The sequence below is a fragment of the Rhinoraja longicauda genome, chromosome 31 (genome assembly GCF_053455715.1).
Source record: "Rhinoraja longicauda isolate Sanriku21f chromosome 31, sRhiLon1.1, whole genome shotgun sequence".
NCBI classification, from domain to species: Eukaryota; Metazoa; Chordata; class Chondrichthyes; order Rajiformes; family Arhynchobatidae; genus Rhinoraja; species Rhinoraja longicauda.
The window spans coordinates 14,543,908-14,567,133 of record NC_135983.1 but is presented as its reverse complement, the minus strand read 5'-3'; the positions used below and the strand labels follow the sequence as shown (position 1 = coordinate 14,567,133).

The window sequence follows — 23,226 nt, the reverse complement described above, 5'->3', positions numbered from 1 at the left end:
GTCGGCATGGTCTCGGTGGGCCAAAGGGGCTGTTTCCATGATGCGTCTCGAAACAGAACTAAACTAAAGAGGACATAGCTTTAATATCAGAGGGAACAAGTTTAAAGGAAACCTGTGGGGCATTTTTTTTACAGAGAGTGGTGGGTGCCTGGAATACACTGCCAGGAGGGGTGATGGAGGCACATATGACAAAAGGCTTTTAGATAGGCACATGGATCATGTGCAAGCAGAGATTAGTTCAATTTGGCATCATGTTCAGCATGGACATTGTGGGCTGAAGGGCCCATTCCTGTGCTGTACTGTTCTATATATTACGTGGTGTCACAACAGCTAAATGTCTCCTTTCTTTCACATGTGCACAGTAATCCGAAAGTCACAAGCGGTGATTTCAGCTGTGGCTGCTGCCTCACCGAAACCGCAGAAGGTGCCAGGTACCATCTCCTCCCGGCCTTACAACATGTAGGTCCTAGAACTCCCTGGAATGAGATCAGTGTGCACACAAAATGTGGAGGGGAAACTCGGTGAAACTGTGCTCACTCTCTTAATTCGTTTAAAAAAATGTCTATTTTAAAAAAATAAACCATCGCACAAGCAACCCCATTGGAGTTTAGGCCCACAGAACCAGAGGGAGATCTTCTGATTGTGGTCCTTGTTATCCCATTGATTGTGGTCCTTGTTCTCATTCATTCTGATGCATCTCCGGCTGTCTCTCCTGAATCTATACAGATTTAACACAAAGGTGAAATATCAGAGAGTATCCTCATTCGAGATGCTGAGTAGTGGAAGGATTTTGTTTTTAACTTTAAGATTGTTAACACCAAGGATACTCTTTCCCTTTTTAACACTCAAATATTATTACATATTTCCTCTGGGTTTCTGGTTTCCTTCCCCATCCCAAAGACATGTGGGTTTGTAGGTTAATTGGTCTCCGTAAATTGCCCAAGTGTGTAAGGAACTAATGAGAAAGTGGGATAACATACAACTAGTGTGAAAGAGTGATGGATGGTCGGCATGGACTCGGTGGGCCGAAGGGCCTGATCAGTTTCGGCCGAGTTACTACATGAACTCCCTGCCCAGAGTGAAGACTGTGGTTCAGGTGTCCATGTGCAAACATCACTTCTGTGGACAATGGTTATGAAAGAATCAATGATTATCAATGAAGCCATAAATTATCTCCCCCATTACAGCAGGGGCTCTGGAACTAGTAGATAGACACAAAAAGCTGGAGTAACTCAGCAGGACAGGCAGCATCTCTGGAGAGAAGGAATGGGTGACGTTTCGGGTCAAGACCCTTCTTCAGACTGGAACTAGTAGTCAGTCGGTTCCTTTATTAATGAAAACAAAGCACTCCAATGATAAGCAGGATTACTGTAATAGTGACCTTGTCTTGCACAGGAACAAAGTAACACCAGTCAGATTATTATTCAAATCACTGCTCTTTGAATGAGCCATTCATTGCCTACACAATGCTCTATAAAAGATATTATGCCCAGTTAATAACTCCCAGGCATTTCCAGCCCTTTGTTCCACCTGTAAATTTTAATTAACCAGCTTTAATTTTACTGCCCAATTTATATCGTAGGGAGTGAGTGTTTCCAGACTCAGCAAACACCAGGGATGCCAGTGATAGGGGAAGTCCAATTTTAAAGCAAGAGATTTTCAGAAGTTGGCAGCTACTGCTCAGACCAAGTAGCACCACAGTATAAAAAAATAACTGCAGATGCTGGTACAAATCGAAGGTATTTATTCACAAAATGCTGGAGTAACTCAGCAGGTCAGGCAGCATCTCAGGAGAGAAGGATTGGGTGACGTTTCGGGTCGAGACCCTTCTTCAGACTGATGTCAGGGGGGCGGGACAAAGGAAGGATATAGGTGGAGACAGGAAGATAGAGGGAGATCTGGGAAGGAGGAGGGGAAGAGAGGGACACCATAGCCTCTTGGTTCTGTGAGGTGTGATAAAAGGGAAAGTTAGATTGCAAATCTATTTTAAAATTTTAAAAAATCATTTAAGAACAGAATGATTGAGATTGAGACTTGACCACATTGCACCTCAGAAAGTTACTTGATTACTTCTTCCTTCACACTGAGCCTGTAAACAATCAAGGGATTTGGTTTAGACAGCTGAGTGAAACTCAAGCAAAATAATCCTGACCAGCAATTAGCATGACTGGTACTTTTGTCGAGCTTTCGTCGAGATTTTTTTACCAATAATCAGTATTCAGGGCAGTGTTTCTCATTAATTGCCAGAATTCTAAGATCGTTAACTCTGCCTGTGACAAATAATTTGGTCATTGTAAAATATTCTTGATCAATAACCATTTTTAGTGCCCCTAAATGTTGCTCTTAACTAATGGGCAGTCACTTTCTAAATGAGGTGCAATATGGTCAAGTCTCAATCTCAATCATTCTGTTCTTCAAAATGATTTTTTTATTTTAAAATAGATTTTCAATCTAACTTTCCCTTTTATCACAAACCTCACACCTTACCCCCTGCTGAATGGCTTCACTCAGATAAAGACAACTTCAATAACTTAGATGTGTAAGAAGGAACTGCAGATGCTAGTTTAAACCGAAGATAGACACAAAAAGCTGGAGTAACTCGGCGGGACAGGCAGCATCTCTGGATAGAAGGAATGGGTGACGTTTCTAGTATGGGACACCTCATCTTGGACGCAGATGCGGCTTAGGCAGAGGAATTGGGAGTAGGGGATGGAGTCTTTGCAGGAAGCAGGGTGGGAAGAAGTGTAGTCAAGATAGTTGTGGGAGTCAGTGAGTTTGTAATAGACGTCAGTCAATAGTCTATTTCTTGTGATGGAGACTGTGAGATCAATAAAGGGGAGGGAGGTGTCGGAGATGATCCAAGTAAATTTGAGTGCAGGATGAGAATTGGTGGCAAAGTTGATGAAGTCCATGAGTTCTGCATGGGTGCAGGAGGTTGGACTGATGCAGTCATCAATGTAACGGAGATAGAGTTCGGGGATTGGGCTGGTGTACGCCTGGAACAGGATTGTTCAACGTACCCTACAAAGAGGCAGGCATAGCTGGGGCCCATGTGGGTGCCCGTAGTTATGCCTTGGACTTGGAGGCAGTGAGAGGAGTCAAAGGAGAGGTTGTTGAGGGTGAGGACCAGCTCTGCTAGGCGGAGTAGAGTGTTACTAGAGGGAAATTGGATGTTTTCTGCGGTTGAGGAAGGAACGCAGGGCTTTAAGGCCTTCCTGGCGGGGGATGGAGGTGTAGAGTGACTGAACGTCCATAGTAAAGATGAGGGCATGGGGGCTCAGAAAGCGGAATTCATTAAAGAGATGAAGGCCATGTGAGGTATCTTGGACATAGGTCGGGAGAGATTGGACCAGGGGGGATAGAATGGAGTTGAGGCACGTGGAAATCATTTCCATGGGTCAAGAGCAGGTAGAAACTGGGTCTGCCAGGGCAGTTGTGTTTGTGGATTTTCGGGAGAAGGTAAAAATGGGCTGTGCGGGGCTGGAAAATGATAAGGTTGAAGGCTGTGGAGGGCAGACAGTCAGAAGTGATGAAATCAGTAATGGTGTTTGAGATTAAGGCCTGGTGCTCATCTGTGGGATCATGGTCCAAGGATAAGTAGGAGGAGGTGTCTGAGAGTTGTCGCTTGGCCACAGGTCAGGGCGTCAGACTACCACGGCACCTCCCTTGTCGGCGGGTTTGATTATAATGTCAGGGTCGCTGCAGAGTGAGCAGAGAGCTGTACGTTCAGAGGGGGTGAGGTTAGAGTAGGTAAGGGGAGTGGAAAAGTTGAGAAGGTTGATGTCACGCCAGCAGTTAGAAATCAAGAGGTCTAGAGAGGGTAGCAGGCCGTTCTGGGGAGTCCAAGAGGAGGGGGACCGGTGGAGATAGGAGTAGGGGTCATCACTGGGTGGTGAGGGCTCCTTCCCATAGAAAAAAGCACGGAGGCGATGGGGCGATGGAAGAAAGGATTGGAGGTCTTCTGATTGAAGGAAGCCTCTGCATTGTTAACCTTGCATTCTCCATTGACTTTAACAAAGAGCCAGGTTTCTATGGAGCTGCGCTAAATAGTTTGTAGCCTTGAATGCAAAGTGCCAGTCTTAATGGCAGCAGTAAACGTTCCATCAATAAATATTTCTTAAAAAAAAAAATCAATGATAAATAATCCCTTTCTGTAATGCAGATTCATGGCCAGAAGCTTGCATGAAAGCAACAAATTTTTAGTGGCCATGAAACGCTCCCTTCCATGAACTAGTGTAGGCAACTCTTGTGTTACAGCCATTCCCCAAGTTTTGCAGAGAGGAATAATTAATGGCAGCGTCATCTCTATATACATGGAAGCAGTAACTAGCCCTACCAACACTCTCTCCTGTATCACACCAGAAGCAAGAGTACCAAAGCAACATTGACCATTTCATTACTCGATTGGCCACGAAAATAATTGCCAGTTTTCCTGGAATAATGTTCATCAAAGATCGCGCCTTCCTGCAAACTGATCCATTCCCTGTAGCCTTAGTCCACACTGCTTGGTGTAATTCCTCTGCTGAATTATATTCCTTTAATATTGGTCAATAGCACATCCTAATTTGTAGAATTCCCCATAAGCGAGTGTGGAAATGAGCCATCGAGAGCCGAATCTTCCTCAGAATGTTATGCTCATCAATCTGCCTTTGTTCTGCTTCATTGAAAGGAGAAATCATTCCACGTCTCAATAAGGCCAAGAAGAGTAAGTCTTCCTCTCTCATCATTAATAACTAGTAATAGTTAGCATAGACCAATATGTAGAGCACCATTTAACAGTGCAGACTGTTGCTGTTAGCTTGAGCAATTTTAATTGATTTTAAAACTAGCTATTCCTTGTCACTAGTAACTGAAATAGAACCATCCTCTCCATAGTTACTAGTGCTTCTACCTCTTTTGATATTAGTTATCTTTCAGTGAACGCAATATATAGTACCAGTAACTGAAGCAAGTAAAGTGGCGATGTTATTGGTGGATTGTACGCAACCTTAGAGATTGTGCTTGTGTTTCTTGTTGAAGGACTTGTGCCAACCGCTAAACAAGAAGTTAAAAAGGGTGAGTTTATCATTCTTTTTCAAATAACTGAAACCCACAGGTATTCATTAGTTAAAAGTGAAAGCTGCTGATATCCCATACTCTTTGACAGAATGTAACAGACTTTACACAGAGCTTATTCAAGGTGCAGAGCATTTCTTCTGTTTTTTATGCACTACATCTTTATATTTATATTTACATCTTTATATGTTTCTACATCTTCCCCTGAGGCCAGAATATCAGGTAGTTCCACCATGGACATCTTCACCGCTGAGTGGAATTTTGTGCTTGCCCAAAGTCAGCACCCACACACTTCATGCCAAAGTCACTCTTGTTCTTCTTGATAATCCCATTTCAATGTTATGTAGCCCCACTAATCCCCCAGCAGAGATCATCTGACACCTTCCACCACCAGCCCACTGCCTCAGTTTTCCGCATCTAACTTGGGTTGTCATTTACATTATATTTGTTCCACTCTTATTTCACTCAACAGCCTCATCCAAATTGTACCAAAGAGTTAAAACACATTCGACTCTCTTCTAAAGGCTGCAAGTACTTTTTGCCAAGTGATCAATTATCTTTAAATTGCTGCAGTCCACGGAATATATCAGCCTTGTACAATGATGGACCTCTCGTTAGGCTCAATCCCTGCAGTTATGCAGCCCAAGAATAATTCTGCAATGGAAGTGTTCCCACAAAACGTCAATTCACTGCACTGCTCAGCAGGTTTACACTAATAGTTCACACACTCAGCAGCAGGCTTAGCCCGTACCATACAATCAGCTATTCTGTACAAAACAATGACTTTCCAATTTCTAATTCATCCCTTTACACACCCGTATCACTAATCATTTTGACACCAAATGTAATATAAGTATTAGCGATTACATTATTTAGAGGTAGCATAGATTAAGTGAATTCACTAATAGTGGATCCACAGATGGGTTAAGTTAGTGACAATACCCTGCTTCTTGCAACTTTCAAAGTACTAGTCTGACATTGTGCATCGGTTTGGAGTAAAATAACCAGTCAGAAGAATGCTTCCCCATCATCATCCACAGATTAAAACTCGACTGCTTGTGCTGTAAAGAGACGCAAGAGACTGCAAATGCTGGCATCTTGAGTGAAAAACTAACTGCTGGAGGAGCTCAGTGGTCCCAACCCCAAACGCCATCTGTCTATTTCCCTCCACAGATGCTGCCTGACCTGCTGAGTTCCTCCAGCAGGTTGTTTTTCATTGCTTGTGTCCTAATTGGGGTTTCCTATTCACCTAGCACTCATCCCTAAAGAAGATAGCCTTAAAGTGAGATGGGACTAGCCCAAATGCAAACTTGGTAGGCATGGACAAGGTGGGCCGAAAGGCCTGTTTCTGTGCTATACGGCTCTTTGACTATGATTTTTTTTAGACTATTATTAAAGGCACCATATAAATGGAAGCTGTTGGATTTTTTGTTGGAAGTAATTGAACATACTGACAGAATCCAATAGAATAGCTTTTCATTTAGTACAATTACCAGATGAAAAGGTCTTTGCATCTTCTGTAACAACAGTTGAGGCATTATGGGCCGAAGGGCCTGTTCCTGTACTGTACTACGAGGGTACACCATAATCCTTTAATGTAATTTATAAGTTGGATATCGTAGTTCACTATGAAGGCCAGCTAACAAGTAGGAAATAAAAGCGGCTTCATCTGTAGAGTGAAATGATCTTGCTGATAGTCTTCATTGCACCTACGTCATGGTTCCCTCTTGCTTACAAGGAGGACGCACCAGAATCTCAGAACAAGGAATCAAGAAAGGTAAGTTTATATTAAGTTATTAATCCTGACCAGTAACAATATTTGTTCAGAACCTTGGCACTAATTTTTAGTCTCGAGTGATCCCCGAGATATTTAGTGTTAACTGAGCTGTGTCTGTAGAAAATATCCACCCTAGCGTACACCAGAAAACTGATATTTCTGCTCAGTGAATGAAAATTGAAGCTTTACTTGTAATAACTGTTAATGGATTTGTTCCCTTTTGAAATGTCTTGAAGTGATCAGTTTTCTCTGCTGTGCAGTATTCAGCAGGTTTCCTCCACTAAGCTGCTCCTCTGGGCATAAATCTCATGACTTCCTATTACTGCAAATCACTTTATATTCAGCTGCTGGAACTTGAATGCAGTCTTTCAACACACAGAGGGTCTTGTTCGCCCCAATGGAATATCTTTCTTCAACAAAGCATCAAACCTAATGATCTGATTCTGAACAAACTCTCTTCACTGCCACTGGAAATCTCAACAGATTTGCCACTGTCTGCTCACAAAGTCCCTCGATATTTAATGTTAACATAGCTGTATCTGTAAAAGGATCCACTCCAATGTACACCAGATAACATTGATTATGCCTGCACCTCGCCAGTAAACAAATCACCCCTACCAAATGAAGAGATCGTGTTCCCGTCTGGTGCATTCAATTTTCTTGCTTGTCCACATTTGGGGTCGTATCCGTGACCACCCTCCCCCATCTTGACATGTTACACATACCGTACAAGGTTCTGCATAGGGAGACAGTGGCTCAGGCTGTGAACAATCAACAATGATGTGCGACACGAGGAGGTCAGGGCCTACACTGTGTACAATGATGGAATACATGCAGGGTATGCTGCACATAGTCTCTGGAGACAAGTTCATTGACAAATTAATCCTTGCCTCTCGGATTCTTGCTCAGCTCCCGTTCCTGCTGATAATATGAATGTCTTGTGTGAGCACTGGTGAATCACATAATGAGCAATGATTTTACTTAAAAGGGCACCAGATCAAATCTTGTGTTTAAAACCTTAATTTACAGAAGGATAATGGATATGCAGTGCCATTTTCAAAAGTGACATAAGATGTCTGTGAGATGTAAATGAAATATGTAGATAACTACATCACTTTTAACAAGCAAAATTAATTCTGGAATACAAGGAGTGATAATATTAAACAGCATTGCTTCCAGTGACTAACACAATAAAAGTCAAGTAATTACTACATTCCTGCCAATTAAAATTAAATTGATAACTTTGTTTCTTATGAAAGGTAAAAGTAAAACTATTTTCAAGTGTCAAACAAGTGTAAAGCTGACATAATGTATCATTTGATGTTAATTTATTCATGACCACAACTAGAGGAGGAACAGTCTGCTGTAGATATCTGAGAAATGAAATGACTACAAACCAGGAGGTATTGCATCCACTGAGTTACTGACAGTAAATGCTTATCAAGACGTACAATTTGGACAAGGAGTAATAAAAGTAAGCTGTATGTCTTTAAGAGTAATTGCTGAGGAGTTAGTTTGTTCTTCATGGGCAATAAGGGTAGGTCTCGGCATCATGTTTGGCAAAGACATTGTGGGCCAATAGGCCTGTTCCTGTGCTGTACTGTTCAATGTTCTGATGGAAGGTGATACCATCAACATTGCTGTAACATTGAGATATAGTAGTGCAATGTCCCAATATCATTGAAATTCCAGAGGTGATTGTGTAATTGTCAGTAGTCTGCTTTCTAAGCATGCAAGAAACCTTGAGCAAAAAACAAACTTTTGGAAGAACTCAGCAGGTAAAGAGACAAAGGAATGGTCAATGTTTTGGGAGATCTTGCTTCATGCCTCAGGGTTTTGACACACAAATTCAACCATCCTTTTGTCTCTCCAGATGCTTCTTGACCTGCTGAGATCTTCCAGCTGTTTGTTGTTTGCTCAGGAAACGTTAGGCCCCTGCATAGATCAAATAACAAGATTCAAGGACACAGTGCCACAGATGGCAGAGCTGTGGCCTCACAGTGCCAGAGACCTGCGTTCAATCCTGACCTTGGGTGCTGTCTGTGTGGAGTTTGCATGTTCTCACTGTGACCATGTGGGTTTCCTCTAGCTACTCCACTGTCTTCCCACATCCCAAAGATGTGTGGGTTTGCAAGTTAATTGGCCTCTGTAAATTGCCTCTAGTGTGTAGGGAGTAGATGTGAAATTGGGATAACAGAACTAGTGTGAACGGGTGATCAATGGTTGGTGTGGACTTGGTCGGCTGAGGGCTTGTTTCCATCCTGTATCTCTAAAGTAAACTCTAAACAGACTAATCAATATTCTGAGATAGAAACAATGACAAATAATACAGATCTACAGGTAAGAAAATCAATGTAACAGATTGAATGAGTCAGGGGAATGAAGGTTTACTAGTGGGAATGAGAAATTTCCATAGGATTTACTCATTTACATGATATCAATAGTAGAAATGATGAAGTCAGATTATTCTCATTTTGAGACTCCTTGTGTCATACCAATTGAATCGAAATCGTCTACAGAACAGATGGCAGACTTTTCAATCTTGCCCGTCTCAAGTCCAAGACTAAGTCATCCACGAGCTCCCTCACCGAGTTCCAATACGCAGACGACAACTGTGTTGTAGCTCTCTCAGAAAATCATCTGCAACAGATCCTGACTGCCTTCAACAGTGCATACACGAAACTTGGACTTACCATCAACTCCAAGAAGACTCAGGTTATCTACCAATCGTCACCAACTGAGACAAATCGGAAACAATCGTCAATTCAACTTGTTGAAACAACCCTGGAAAATGTGGATCACTTTCCGTACCTTGGAAGTCACCTCTTCTCCAATGTCGACCTTGATGACGAGATCCAACATCGTGTTAAGTGTGCTGGAACAGCTTTTGGATGTCTTCGGACGAGAGTCTTTCAAAATCGTGACATCTGAACAGACACCAAATGTTAGTGTACAAAGCAGTGGTGATTCCAACGCTCCTGTATGCTTCAGAAACCTGGACAACCTGAAAACACTTGAAAGGTTCCATCAAAGATATCTTCGAAGCAGCTTAAATATCAGCTGGGAAGACAGAAGAACCAAAGTCAGTGTGCTGAATGAACCAAAGTCATCAAGCATCGAAGCCTTCGTCATCAAGAATCAACTAAGATGGAGCGGTCATGTTGTTCGGATGGAAGACGAGCGTCTACCAAAGCAAACCTACTCCTAGCTAAAAGAGGCGGACAAAAGAAGAGATTCAAAGACGCTTTCAAAGCCAGCATGAAGAAATGTGAAGTCGACATCGATAATTGGGAAACCAGTGCCAAGGACAGGGAACTTTGGCAAAACATCATCTGAAATAGAATAGCGACCTTCGAGGTCAACAGATGCGCAGAATTAGAAGAAGAGAGAAGTAAACGGAAAGAGAGGCAGCAACAACCAAAGCCCGATCTGACACCAGGAGTCACCTGCCCTGAATGCCGAAGAACTTTTAAAGCCAGGATTGGACTCATAAGCCACCTGAGAGTTCATAAACACAATGGAACGTAGACCATCATCCTCGACCTCGAGGGATAGCCACAATTGGTTTTGTTCCGAGACATGTTTGTGATGAATGCTCACATCACACCACCTCACCATTCCACTTTGAATGCAATACACAAGCACCATTGTCACAGATAACAGCGTGTTAGTGAGCTTTATAGTGCACATTGTATACCCCATTCTTCAGAGGCCCGTTTGGATTTCAGGGATGGACGAATAATGGGCGATGCAATTAATGATTTGGACGAGGGAATTGAATGCAACATCTCTAAGTTTGCGGATGACACGAAGCTGGGTGGCAGTGTTAGCTGCGAGGAGGATGCTAGGAGGCTGCAGAGTGACTTGGATAGATTAGGAGAGTGGGCAAATGCATGGCAGATGCAATATAATGTGGATAAATGTTAGGTTATCCACTATGGCGGCAATAACAGGAAAGCAGAGTATTACCTGAATGGTGGCCAATTAGGAAAAGGGGAGATGCAACGTGACCTGGGTGTCATGGTGCACCAGTCATTGAAAGTAGTAATGCAGGTGCAGCAGGCAGTGAAGAAAGCGAATGGTATGTTAGCATTCATAGCAAGAGGATTTGAGTATAGGAGCAGGGAGGTTCTGCTGCAGTTGTACAGGGCCTTGGTGAGACCGCACCTGGAGTATTGAGTACAGTTTTGGTCTCCTAATCTGAGGAAAGACATTCTAGTCTTAGAGGGAGTACAGAGAAGGTTCACCAGATTGATCCCTGGGATCGCAGGACTTTCATATGAAGAAAGACTGGATAGACTAGGCTTATACTCGCTGGAATTTAGAAGACTGAGGGGGGATCTTATTGAAACATATAAAATTCTTAAGGGGTTGGAGAGGCTAGATGCGGGAAGATTGTTCCCGATGTTGGGGAAGTCCAGAACTAGGGGTCACAGCTTAAGGATAAGGGGGAAGTCTTTTAGGACCGAGATGAGAAAACATTTCTTCACACAGAGTGGTGAGTCTGTGGAATTCTCTGCCACAGAAGGTAGTTGAGGCCAGTTCATTGGCTATATTTAAGAGGGAGTTAGATGTGGCCCTTGTGGCTGAAGGGATCAGGGGGTATGGAGAGAAGGCAGGTACAGGTTACTGAGCTGGATGATCAGCCATGATCATATTGAATGGCGGTACAGGCTCGAAGGGCCGAATGGCCTCCTCCTGCACCTATTTTCTATGTTTCTATATGACCCATTGGCCCTCGCCCCTAAAGTCAGTATTACCCTCGACTGGGACAAGGTGCCAGAGAACGGGCGGTAACGCACATCAAAAGGCAAAGTCGGCAGAGAAAGGTCGACTTAATGTTCTACTAATAGAAGCATTCGGGAAACTTAAAACTCTCCTGACATTTACCGCAGCTCAAATCAGTTAGATTATGAATAACGAGCTATTAAATGATGCGGTTTGATAAACTAATCAACAGATTAACATTTGGAAAGGTGAAGTCGACGATGCTTCAATCTGCCTCCTCGGGTTATGTTAAGATGGTACATTCGGCAGTTATCCGTGTAAAAAGAGAATTATACTCATTACATTTTAACATATGAAGCCTTCATTGAAAATAAATGGCAGCTCAGCGACATTTGTTAAAAGCTGCATCTTAATTATTAAATGGATGTTGGCTTCGGGGTAAACAGGCATCAGCTGTGCTCATGAAACAGATTGACGATCCTCACCTGTGATATTAACGTTTGTCACAGGCAGTCGCCTCTGTTTGCCTCGTTTAGTTGATAAGAAAATACAAAATCTGAAACAAAGACGAAAAATGCTGGGAACAGATTCAATCCCAGCAGGAACACATCAGAAGGGTCTCGACCCAAAACCTGCAGAGATGCTGCCTAACCCGCTGTGTTACTCCAACACTTTCGGCCTTTTTTTTGTAAGCCAGCACCTACAGTTCAGTTCATTGTTTTTTTTTAGAGATACAGCGTGGAAACAGGCCTTTCGGCCCACCGAGTCCGCGCCGCCCAGCGATCCCCGCACATTAACACTATCCTACACACACTAGGGACAATTTTTTACATTTTACCCAGTCAATTAACCTACATACCTGTACGTCTTTGGAGTGTGGGAGGAAACCGAAGATGTCGCAGAAAACCCACGCAGGTCACGGGGAGAACGTACAAACTCCGTACAGACGGCGCCCGTAGTCAGGATCGAACCCGGGTCTCCGGCGCTGCATTCGCTGTCAGGCGGCAACTCTACCGCTGCGCCACCGTGACCGCCCTACTTTGGAACTCTCGTCTGATTGAGTTTTACCTGAACCTTCCCGAATCAATGAAGCTCCCTGTCCGGGCAGTAAACTGTTGGGTCTTCCTACTTTTCAGATGGTCTTGTTTAAAAAAAAAAAAATCGCTTTTAAATTTCGTAGGACTCATTTTCCGTGCAAATTGCGCAGTAAAAACAGACTTACACAATACCGCAAAAATAACACTCCGTTCACCGAATGGTGTTTAGGTATTTAATTCCCTTTACAATCTCTCCCAGTGGAGCGGGTGACATTCCAACACAACAATCTCCAAATCCAGTGGCCGGGCGAATATTAAGCACGCAGTTTCAGACTTGGAAAGTTCAGGCCGGAGATCCAACTCCTGCAAACACAAAATTAATAAGTCTCTGATATTTCTGGCGACAGTGACTGGAGACTTGGGGGAAGCAACATATGGACGTGGCGTTTCTCCACCCGTGCTCCGTTTAAACAAGTCTGTTGGAACCACGAACTTCTTGGACACGGCTTATCTAATTAATAGACTTGGGGTCTCCTTAAAAATAAGCTGCACTCTGGGACAAGTGAACTTTTTCCCCTACGGGTTTTAAATACGACGACTTGGCTTCCGAGCACATGCCAGAGATGTTGCTGGCGTCGGATTCACCCGCGAACAAAAAACAATTGCAGATTGACCGTCAAACTGTTAGTTCCATTGAACTCGTTACCAGCGAGAACAGTTTTAGAAGTTTCCCGCCACTGAGTCGGTGACATGTGCCAATGTTGACCTGACCTGACCTCCCCTTCCCCCCCCCCTCTCCTCTCCTCCCCTCCCCAATCACGCTTCTATGTCCTAATGTTCATGGCAATTTGAAAGACCAAGGATCTTCAACGTTAATATCTGCTTGACCTATTTGTAAACCGTTCAGTTTGCGAGCGGTAAATCACTAGAGACCAACCCCCCCCCCCCACTACAAAACCTATTTAAGGAAATGGCAATTTATTCCGAAAAAAAGGGATAATTGAGGACAGCATTTGAGATCCAACATTATTTATTATTACCCCATCGTGCAACACATGCCGAGGCCATTCGGCCGGCCGTGTGCTTGCTACCCATAATCACGCGCTTCTACAATGGCAATGGCGGTCGTAAACCATTGAACCCACTGTTTCACTTCAGGACGGCTAACAGTGATTGTCCAACTCCGCTGCCCGGGTGCTAACCAAACAGCGTTGCAGTTCACGTGGATTAAATCACCCCTCAATAAGTGAGCGTTCGCTCCAACAGATTTGTGCCCAGAGTGTCCCAAACTCAGATCCCATTGTCTAGTCGTTTTCTGTTCATTGCTACAACCCCCAGCGCTCGCTGGGTAGCTCCCTTGTCTGTGAACTCCCGTGTAGTGCCAAATGATCGTTGATGTTATGCCTAGTTATTTGCTTCACCGATTATCCTGATATGTTACATGTGGTGATATCAATGGAAGGAATCTTTGATTTTTCAAGCACCAGAAAAAGTGAAAAAACTGCCTCGGTCGCAATCAAAGTCAAACCCAGGAGCCCAGAGGAGTGTTGAAGGTAGGGAAGTAATTGGAATGAGCAGTCTATGCATTTGAGATCTCGCCGTGTACAGTAATTCTGTATATTTTTGTTCATGTTTATCCTCTTTTATTTCCCACCCCACCCACATTCGGCTGGTTACCTGAAAATAGGGCAGTCGAGAAGTTCTATGCTGGGTCTACACTTCTCTTCCATGGCCAAGGCTATGGGTGTCTCTCCGCAGGTCGGATGTAACAAATCAGCTAATGCTCAATTTGTTCCATCGTTTGCAAACCAGCAAATTTTTGTTAGCAGTCTAGTCAGGTTTGAATCTGAAAAGTAAAAGTAACATTTGCGCCTGTAAAGTCATTTCTGCAGCTCTGGCCATTAATGATCAGTAAGGTGGTCCGTGAGTTATTCTCGACTGGTCCTGCTGGGATCTCGACAGCTTCAAGCCCTGTTACTTCCAGTATTGTGCTTTATTGTTCTCTTTTTGTTTGAGACTTAGATGCGCACAGGCTAATCTACCAGAGAACCTCTCGGGCCCCTTATTATCGAGCGGGCTATGGAAGTGTGAAGATATTGTCCAAAGTGTAGAGATGAGACCGCGAGGAATGTATTCTGTATATGCTACATATAGGACGACTTTGGCAATCTAAGCAATAAATTAGAATACTCAACAGAATACATTATGTGCCCTGGGGCTTTTGATAATCAGAAACCCTTTATTTATTCTGTTTGAAACAAAAATATGCCTGTTAACCAAGTAATGAGTTGAACGTCTGAAGATTAAAATTGCATGTGTCTGTTCAGAACAGCAAGGCGGAAATTCTGGATGTGGATTTTAGTTTTCACGGAGACACTCAATGTATGTTTCATCAAGGTAAGTATCCCATTCTCTGTTTTTGTCCCAAAACTGCCACTGACATATATTCTTCAGAGGAAAGGTGGCAAACAGCACAGATTGGCTGTAAGATTTCCTCAGCCTGGGCTTCCTGATCTCTTTGATTTAATTTGATCTCACTTTATTCCCTTTATCACATATCTGCACACTGTGGATGGCTCAAGTGGAATAATATATTGTCTTTCCGCTGACTGGTTGGCACGCAACATAAGCTTTTCACTGTACCTCGGTACACGTGACAATAAATTAAACTAACTTCCCTCCTTCCTCCCTCTAAGCCAATCCATTCAACTCATCTGCCATGGAGAGCCGCAGAGAAACCTCGTCACACCAGGGCAACTCCGAGTCACCCTGAGACTATTCTAGGCCTCATTCGTCATGTTAACCGACATCGGTCTTGAACTTAAGATAGACACAAAATACTGGAGTAACTCAGCAGGACAGGCAGCATCTCTGGAGGGAATGAATGGGTGACGTTTCGGATCGAGGCCCTACTTCAGACTGAAAGTCACGGGAAAGGGAAACTAGAGGTATAGGCGATGTGGTAGAGAGATATAGAACACATGAATGAAAGATATGCAAAAAAGTAACAATGATAAAGGAAACAGGCCATTGTTAGTTGTTTGCTAGATGAGAATGAAAAGCTGGTGTAACTTGGGTGGGGGAGGGAAGGAGAGACAGGGAATGCAGGGGTTACTTGAAGTTAGAAAAATCAATAATCATACCCCTGGGTTGTAAGCTGCTCAAGCGAAATATGAGAATATGCGGATTTGAACTTGCTTTATTCTACCTTATAGTGAAACAACTATGGCTGGAAAGCCCGTTCCACAACGTTGTGTCTGTGATGGGTAGTTTAACTTCAGTTCAGCTTGCAGAAAGAACACTGTGGAAAAATGTACATGTTTATGTTTTTAGTCTGCGTCATCCTTCAAGTTCATGAACCATTTCTTTATCCTTCTATCCTCGTTTCCTATTCACTAAATACATTCACAAATTCATTACATTTATTTTGCAAATCACTCAATTTCGACAACAAGGAAGTTGTGAAATTGAGATTGAGTTTACATCTCAGGATCAAGTTCTTCTTTAAGTTATCAAACAAGTTGTCCAGTATCTACTCCTAATATAAGTCAACCGCAGGGAGTCAGTCAATGTACTGAAGTTGGCGCTGGTTTTGATTTTCCTTCCTCTCTCTCCCCCTCAGACTGTGAATGCTACGGCCACTCCAACCGCTGCAGTTACATTGAATACCTGAAGATAGTGACCTGCGTCAGTTGCAAACACAACACCCGGGGCCAGCACTGCCAGTACTGCCGCCTGGGCTTCTTCCGCAACGCGTCTGCTGAGCTGGATGACGATAACGTCTGCATCGGTCAGTGCCGGCGTCTCACCGCGTGGTGACCACTGCACGGTGCACGCATTCCCCAACCAACTCTCTGCACGTTTTCCATATTCTCCAGGCCTTAACCACTGCACGATGTACTCACTGAATGGCGTGCACTGCGCGGCACACACATTCCCCAGCCAACTCTCTGCACGGTGTCCATTGGACAGGGTACTCACTGTATTGAGGGCGTGCAGTGTAGGTTCACTAGGTTAATTCCCGGAATGGCGGGACTGTCGTATGTTGAACGACTGGAGCGACTAGGCTTGCATACGCTGGAATTTAGAAAGATGAGAGGGGATCTTATTGAAACATATAAGATTATGAAGGGATTGAACACATTAGAGGCAGGAAACATGTTCCCAATGTTGGGGGAGTCCAGAACCCCCACAGTTTAAGAATAAGGGGTAGGCCATTTAGAACGGAGATGAGGAAAAACATTTTCAGTCAGAGAGTTGTAAATCTGTGGAATTCTCTGCCTCAGAAGGCAGTGGAGGCCAATTCTCTGGATGCTTTCAAGAGAGAGCTAGATAGAGCTATTAAAGATAGCGGAGTCAGGGGGTATGGGGAAAAGGCAGGAACGGGGTACTGATTGTGAATGATCAGCCATGATCACATTGAATGGCGGTGCTGGCTGAAGTGCCTAAAGGCCTACTCCTGCACCTATTGTCTTTAATGCGTTATGTCCATTGAAGGGTGTCCACGATGTAGTGTGTACTCACTCCACAGTGTCACTGCATCGCGTACCCACTTTACAGAGTATATGCTGCATGGAGTACACAGTACACCCTCTGCACAGTACCCATTGCAGTGTACCGTGTACACACCGCACAGAGTTTTCACTGCAGGGAGTTTTCACTGTAGGCCTGGACAGTGTAGGTTAATGGAGCTCATTAACGTTAACAGAGTTTGGGGAGCGGGGCCGAGCGTGTTCGGGGAGAGGGTCCGAGCGTGTTCGGGGAGCAGGGCAGGGGGTGTTCGTGGAGCGGGGCCGAGTGTGTTCGTGGAGCGGGGCCGAGTGTGTTCGTGGAGCGGGGCCGAGTGTGTTCGTGGAGCGGGGCCGAGTGTGTTCGGGGAGCAGGGGACGGGGGTGTTCGGGGAGCGGGGCCAAGTGTGTTCGGGGAGCAGGGCCGGGGGTGTTCGGGGAGCGGGGCCGGGGGTGTTCGGGGAGCGGGGCCGAGTGTGTTCGGGGAGCGGGGCCGGGGGTGTTCGGGGAGCGGGGCCGAGTGTGTTCGGGGAGCGGGGCCGGGGGTGTTCGGGGAGCGGGGCCGGGGGTGTTCGGGGAGCGGGGCCGAGTGTGTTCGGGGAGCAGGGCCGGGGGTGTTCGTGGAGCGGGGCCGAGTGTGTTCGTGGAGCGGGGAGCAGGGCCGGGGGTGTTCGGGGAGCGGGGCCGGGGGTGTTCGTGGAGCTGGGCCGAGTGTGTTCGTGGAGCGGGGAGCAGGGCCGAGCGTGTTCGGGGAGCGGGGCCGGGGGTGTTCGGGGAGCGGGGCCGGGGGTGTTCGGGGAGCGGGGCCGGGGGTGTTCGGGGAGCGGGGCCGGGGGTGTTCGGGGAGCGGGGCCGGGGGTGTTCGGGGAGCGGGGCATTCGGGGAGCGGGCCGAGTGTGTTCGTGGAGCGGGGCCGGGGGTGTTCGGGGAGCAGGGCCGGGGGTGTTCGTGGAGCGGGGAGCAGGGCCGGGGGTGTTCGGGGAGCAGGGCCGGGGGTGTTCGGGGAGCAGGGCCGGGGGTGTTCGGGGAGCGGGGCCGGGGGTGTTCGGGGAGCGGGGCCGGGGGTGTTCGGGGAGCGGGGGTGTTCAGGGAACGGGGCCGGGGGTGTTCGGGGAGCGGGGCCGGGGATGTTCGTGGAGCTGGGCCGAGTGTGTTCGTGGAGCGGGGAGCAGGGCCGAGCGTGTTCGGGGAGCAGGGCCGGGGGTGTTCGGGGAGCGGGGCCGGGGGTGTTCGGGGAGCGGGGCCGGGGGTGTTCGGGGAGCGGGGCCGAGTGTGTTCGGGGAGCGGGCCGAGTGTGTTCGGGGAGCGGGGCCGAGCGTGTTGCCGAAAGGAGGTAGCAACCCGCCTCCCGGCCTGGGCGCCAGTCATTGGTGGAGCAGGAGCACGTGGCCGCTGGCTGGGTGAGGTCTTGTGGGGCGCGAGCAGTGACATCACCTTGTCCCGTGTTTACGGCTCCTTTATAACATATGCTTCGGGTCCAGCACTAGCTTAATCCGGCCCTGGAGGACTGGTGAAACCTGAAGCAAGGCGTGTTGCAGATGTCCCCGAAATAGTAACATGTGATGTGTTTAACACAGGGTGTAACTGCAACCAGCACGGGTCAAGGCACGATCGCTGCAACGAGACAGGTCACTGTGAATGTAAAGAGGGAGCTATGGGTTTGAAGTGTGACGACTGCAAGTTTGGATACCACTGGAGACAGGGCTGCTTCCGTGAGTACGCGGGTTCACCTCTGGGCAGTTGGAGAGTTGGGGTGGGCTCCGGCTTTACTCTGCCACCAGCGGGCTGGGGCTGGGCTCGCACCGTCCCTGGATGAGACAAGACCCCGGCCAGACCGCGAGTGTGAAGCGGGGGAGTGTTCAGCAAGTCATTCAGCATCCGCAGGGAGAGGCAAAACGGTGGCCGTTTTCAATCATGAGCTTTGACTTGGGTTAGAGTTAGAGATGCAATCATGTACCAAGGCAGGGAGCGAGGCAGAGTGAGTCAGGGTGCCACAGGCAAACAAACTTAATTCAAGTAGTTCAGCTGTTAAGAATAAGGGGTAGGCCATTTAGAACGGAGATGATGAAAAACATTTTCACTCAGAGTTGTAAATCTGTGTAATTCTCTGCCTCAGAAGGCAGTGGAGGCCAATTCTCTCGATGCTTTCAAGAGAGAGTTAGATAGAACTCTTAATGATAGCGGAGTCAGAGGGTATGGGGAGAAGGCAGGAACGGGGTACTGATTTTGAATGATCAGCCATGATCACATTCAATGGCGGTGCTGGCTCGAAGGCCTGAATGGCCTCCTCCTGCACATATTGTGTATCTCTGCCAAAAATAAATGTTCAGAAAAGAGTAAACGTGAGCGCAAGAGTGAAGGAATCTTCTGACTAAAAACGGAGGCACAAGGAACTGCAGGTGCTAGAATCTCGAGCAAAACACAAAGTGCTGGAGCGGGTCAGGCAGAATACATGGAGGGGATGGAGAGGGAGGCGAGGTGGGAGAGAGGGGGGGGGGAACAAGCTTAGCGAGTGATAGGCGGGTACAGGTGAGGGGGGGGGTGGTGGATTGTAGATAAGTGGAGCAAGTGGCAAACGTTTGAGGTGAAAAGGACAGAAAATAAAGGGTGTAAACTACGGAGAGAAGCGGAGATGTGAAATGTTAAGCTGGAGGGGGTGGGGGTGGTTGGAGGGGGAGGGGGATAAAAGGGAAATGTTGAATTCGGATGGGAGCTGCATGTACTTCGGCGGGGGGGGGGGGTTGCAGGGGTGACGGAACGGGACGGTGAGAGAAATGTGCGCGCAGCGGGGTGGGGGGAGAGATAGGAGAGGGTTTTACTTGAAATTGGAGATCAGCGGGTGCACCATGCAGCTTTATTGACCGACCGGTGTAGGAGGGGTCTGACGGGTCGGGCCGGCCTTGAAGAGCCGATGAAATAGTCATTCAGTAACTGGACATTTCCTCGTCTCTCCCCTCCACACCCCCCCCCCCCTCTCCTTCACCCACGCAGCCAACATCTGTGACAACGAGCTGCTGCTGTGTCAGAACGGCGGCACCTGTCACCACAGCCAGCGCTGCCTGTGCGCTGGCGGATATACCGGTGTCCTCTGCCAAGGCGGCCGCTGCCGCTCCGGGGACCAGGATTGCAACGCGGCTTCCAGCTTGTCCCCCGGCGCCGCCACCGCGTTACTGGCTGCACTCGTGCTGCTGCTGCTGGCCGCTCCTTGCTCCTAGTCAGCGGGCATCGTGGTTAACCTCGGGCCGCGGAGCCCGGCCGCCGAGCGGCTTGAAGAGCGGGAGGGCGCCGGCGACGACTTGCGCCGCCCGAGTGCCGGGCCAGGGTCGGGTCGGAGCTCTGTGTATCTCGGTGACAATGACGAGACTGTACATGTCTGTGCCGTATCCCACAGTGAACGTTCTCATAATCCGTGCGGGGGGGAGGGAGGGTGGGGGGGTGGGGGGGGGGGGGGGGGGGGGGGGGGAGATTCTAGGAAGCAATTCCAGCACTAAGGGCGAGGAATTGCAGAGCGGACTCTTCAGATTCTGCTGCATACTCAACATCATCTACTGTCCAGATGTACCGATGCCCAAACAATAGTGGCTGCGTTTCTTTGCAAAATACCAGTCGGCTGGGAGGAGTGGCTGAATTACAAGGAGCAAAGTTGGAGGGAATGAGCGGCTGGTTATATCACACGCCGAGCAGTATTATTATACAAGGTTCAATACTTATTTTGTAGAAATGGTTATTTTTGCTCTATTTAAATGTTAACATATTATGGGCATTTTATTAGTGACAACACAGAGTAAAGTGACTTGTTAACATCATTCCGCTGCATTCTCTTTTTTTCTGACCCGTAATCAGGGAATATAATTTAAGTAAATTAGGATGCAAGGAGAAAATTGAAACCGAGAGTCGAAGGGGAATGAGAAGTCCACTGTATCAATAAGATGGTTACATGGCAGGAGGATACATTTCCCCACCTGAAAGTAAAATAAAAATGCCAGAAATATTCAGTAGGTCAGGCAGTATTTGTGGAGCAAGAAACTGTTACGGGATCATGAACTGGGCAAAGTAATAGCTGGACGGTTCTTGTTCACATATATACTGGTTTAAAGACCCCTTGTGAAGGCGATTCAAATGATCGCATCTACATTGTGGCTTCTTAAGATGCTGGACTCAATCTCACTGCCGGAGAAAGGTCCAGCCACAGGGCACCCCCCTTCCTTGGTCACCAGGAAACGAGGCTCCAATACAATGGGAATAATCAATTCCCCTGTGGGAGGGACAAACAGTACCATAGAGTGAAACAGTGTGGAAACAGGCCCTTCGGCCCAACTTGCCCACACCAGCCAACAATGTTCTAGGTACACGTCCCCACTTGCCTATTCCTCTCATTATTTTGTACATCTCTAAGATCCCCCCTCATCCTCCTGTGCTCCATGGAATAGAGACCCAGCCTGCTCAACCTCTTCCTATAGTTCACACACTCTAGTCCTGGCAACATCCTTATAAATCTTTTGTGAACCCTTTCAAGCTTGACAATATCTTTCCTATAACATGGTGCCCAGAACTGAACAAAATATTCTAAATGCGATCTCACCAATGTCTTATACAACTGCAACATGACCTCCCAACTTCTATACTCAATACTCTGACTGATGAAGGCCAAAGTGCCAAAAGCCTTTTTGACCACCTTATCTACCTGCGACTCGACCTTTAAGGAACCATACACCTGTACTGCTAGATCCTTCTGCTCTACAACACTACCCAGAGGCCTACCATTCACTGTGTAGATCCTGCCCTTGTTCTATGTCCCAAAATGCAACACCTCACACTTCTCTGTATTAAATTCCATCAACCATTCTTTCACCCACCTGGCCAATCGATTCAAATCCTGCTGCGATCTTTCACAATTATTTTCACTATCTGCAAAACCACCCATTTTAGTATTATCAGCAAACTTGCTAATCTTGCCCTGTAATCATCCAAATCATTGATGTAGAAGACAAACATTAAGAGGCCCAGCACCGAACCCTGAGGCACACCACTGGTCACAGGCCTCCAGTCCGAGAAGCAACCTTCCACCATCAGCCTCTGCTTCCTTTCATGGAGCCAATTTGCTGTCCATTCAGCTATCTCTCTTTGGACCCCATGCGATCTAACCTTCCAGAGCAGTCTACCATGCGGAACCTTGTCAAATGCATGACTGAAATCCATGTATACAACATCTACAGCTCTGCCCTCATCAACCTTTTTGGTCACGTCTTCAAATAAAAATCAATCAGATTTACGAGACACGACCTGCCACATACAAAACCATGCTGACTATCCCCAATCAGCCCTTGCCCATCCAAATGCCTGTTTAACCTATCCCTCAAAATACTCTCTAGTAACATTCCAACTACAGATGCTAAGCTCACCAGCCTACAGTTCCCAGCATGTTCCCTGCTGCCCTTCTTGAAAAGAGGTACAACATTTGCCGTCTTCCAACTCCTCTCCTGTATTTAAGACTGACTTGTAAATTTCAACCTGGGCTCCCGCGATTTTCTCTCTAGTTTCCCGCAATGTCCCCAGATATATCTGCTCAGGCCCTGGAGATTTGTCTACCTTCATACATGACAGTGCCTTCTGTACTTCTTCGATGGTAACACTGACTGCTCTCAAGACACTTCCATTGACTGCCCCAAGTTCCTCTGTCCTACTGTCTTTCTCGATAAAAACAGAGGAGAAATACTCATTGTAGACCGTGCCCATTTCCTGTAGCTCCACACAGAGGTGAGAGGTCCCATTCTCCTCTGGTTACCCTTTTCCCCCTTACGTATGCCTGCTTTGCCCTTTACTTTAACGGGGACGTACATATCCTGAGCTTTCGTCAGCACACTTTTAAAAACATCCCACTTGGCTGATGTTTCTTTCCCCACAAATAACCTGTTCCAGTCAACTTGAGCGAGACCTTCTCTCATGCCCTCAAAGTTGGCCTTACCCCAGTTGAGCATTTTAACACGTGGACCCTCTCGTCCCTATCCATAACTATCTTAAACCTAATCGAACTGTGGTGACTGGTCCCAAAAGGCTCCTCCACAAACACTTCATTTACTTGCCCTTCCCAATACTAATCCAGCGTTGCCCTCACGTGTTG

General features: G+C 46.6%; 2 protein-coding genes across 2 annotated transcripts in view; both read left to right on the top strand.

Moving 5' to 3' along the window:
• Positions 1-20,524, top strand: part of ntng2b (netrin g2b) — a 70,232-nt gene extending 49,708 nt beyond the window's left edge. The window contains exons 6-8 of the mRNA XM_078426123.1: positions 16,220-16,387; positions 18,683-18,817; positions 20,097-20,524. Of these exons, the coding sequence (XP_078282249.1) occupies positions 16,220-16,387; positions 18,683-18,817; positions 20,097-20,320 (527 nt within the window). The 3' untranslated portion in view covers positions 20,321-20,524. The remainder of the gene's footprint in view (positions 1-16,219; positions 16,388-18,682; positions 18,818-20,096) is intronic.
• Positions 335-14,635, top strand: LOC144608249 (uncharacterized). The gene is made up of 5 exons (XM_078425844.1): positions 335-431; positions 4,670-4,705; positions 5,020-5,055; positions 6,794-6,832; positions 14,079-14,635. The coding sequence occupies exons 1-5, from the start codon at positions 335-337 to the stop codon at positions 14,186-14,188; spliced, it is 318 nt and encodes a 105-aa protein (XP_078281970.1). The 3' UTR covers positions 14,189-14,635.
• Positions 20,525-23,226: the final 2,702 nt, after the last annotated feature.

Coding starts and splice junctions, on each gene's coding strand:
- LOC144608249 (XM_078425844.1), top strand. CDS start 335: ATGTCTCCTTTCTTTCACATGTGCACAGTAATCCGAAAGTCACAAGCG. Junction 5,056..6,793: donor TAAACAAGAAGTTAAAAAGG/GTGAGTTTATCA, acceptor CTTGCTTACAAG/GAGGACGCACCAGAATCTCA. Junction 6,833..14,078: donor AGAACAAGGAATCAAGAAAG/GTAAGTTTATAT, acceptor TGATTTTTCAAG/CACCAGAAAAAGTGAAAAAA.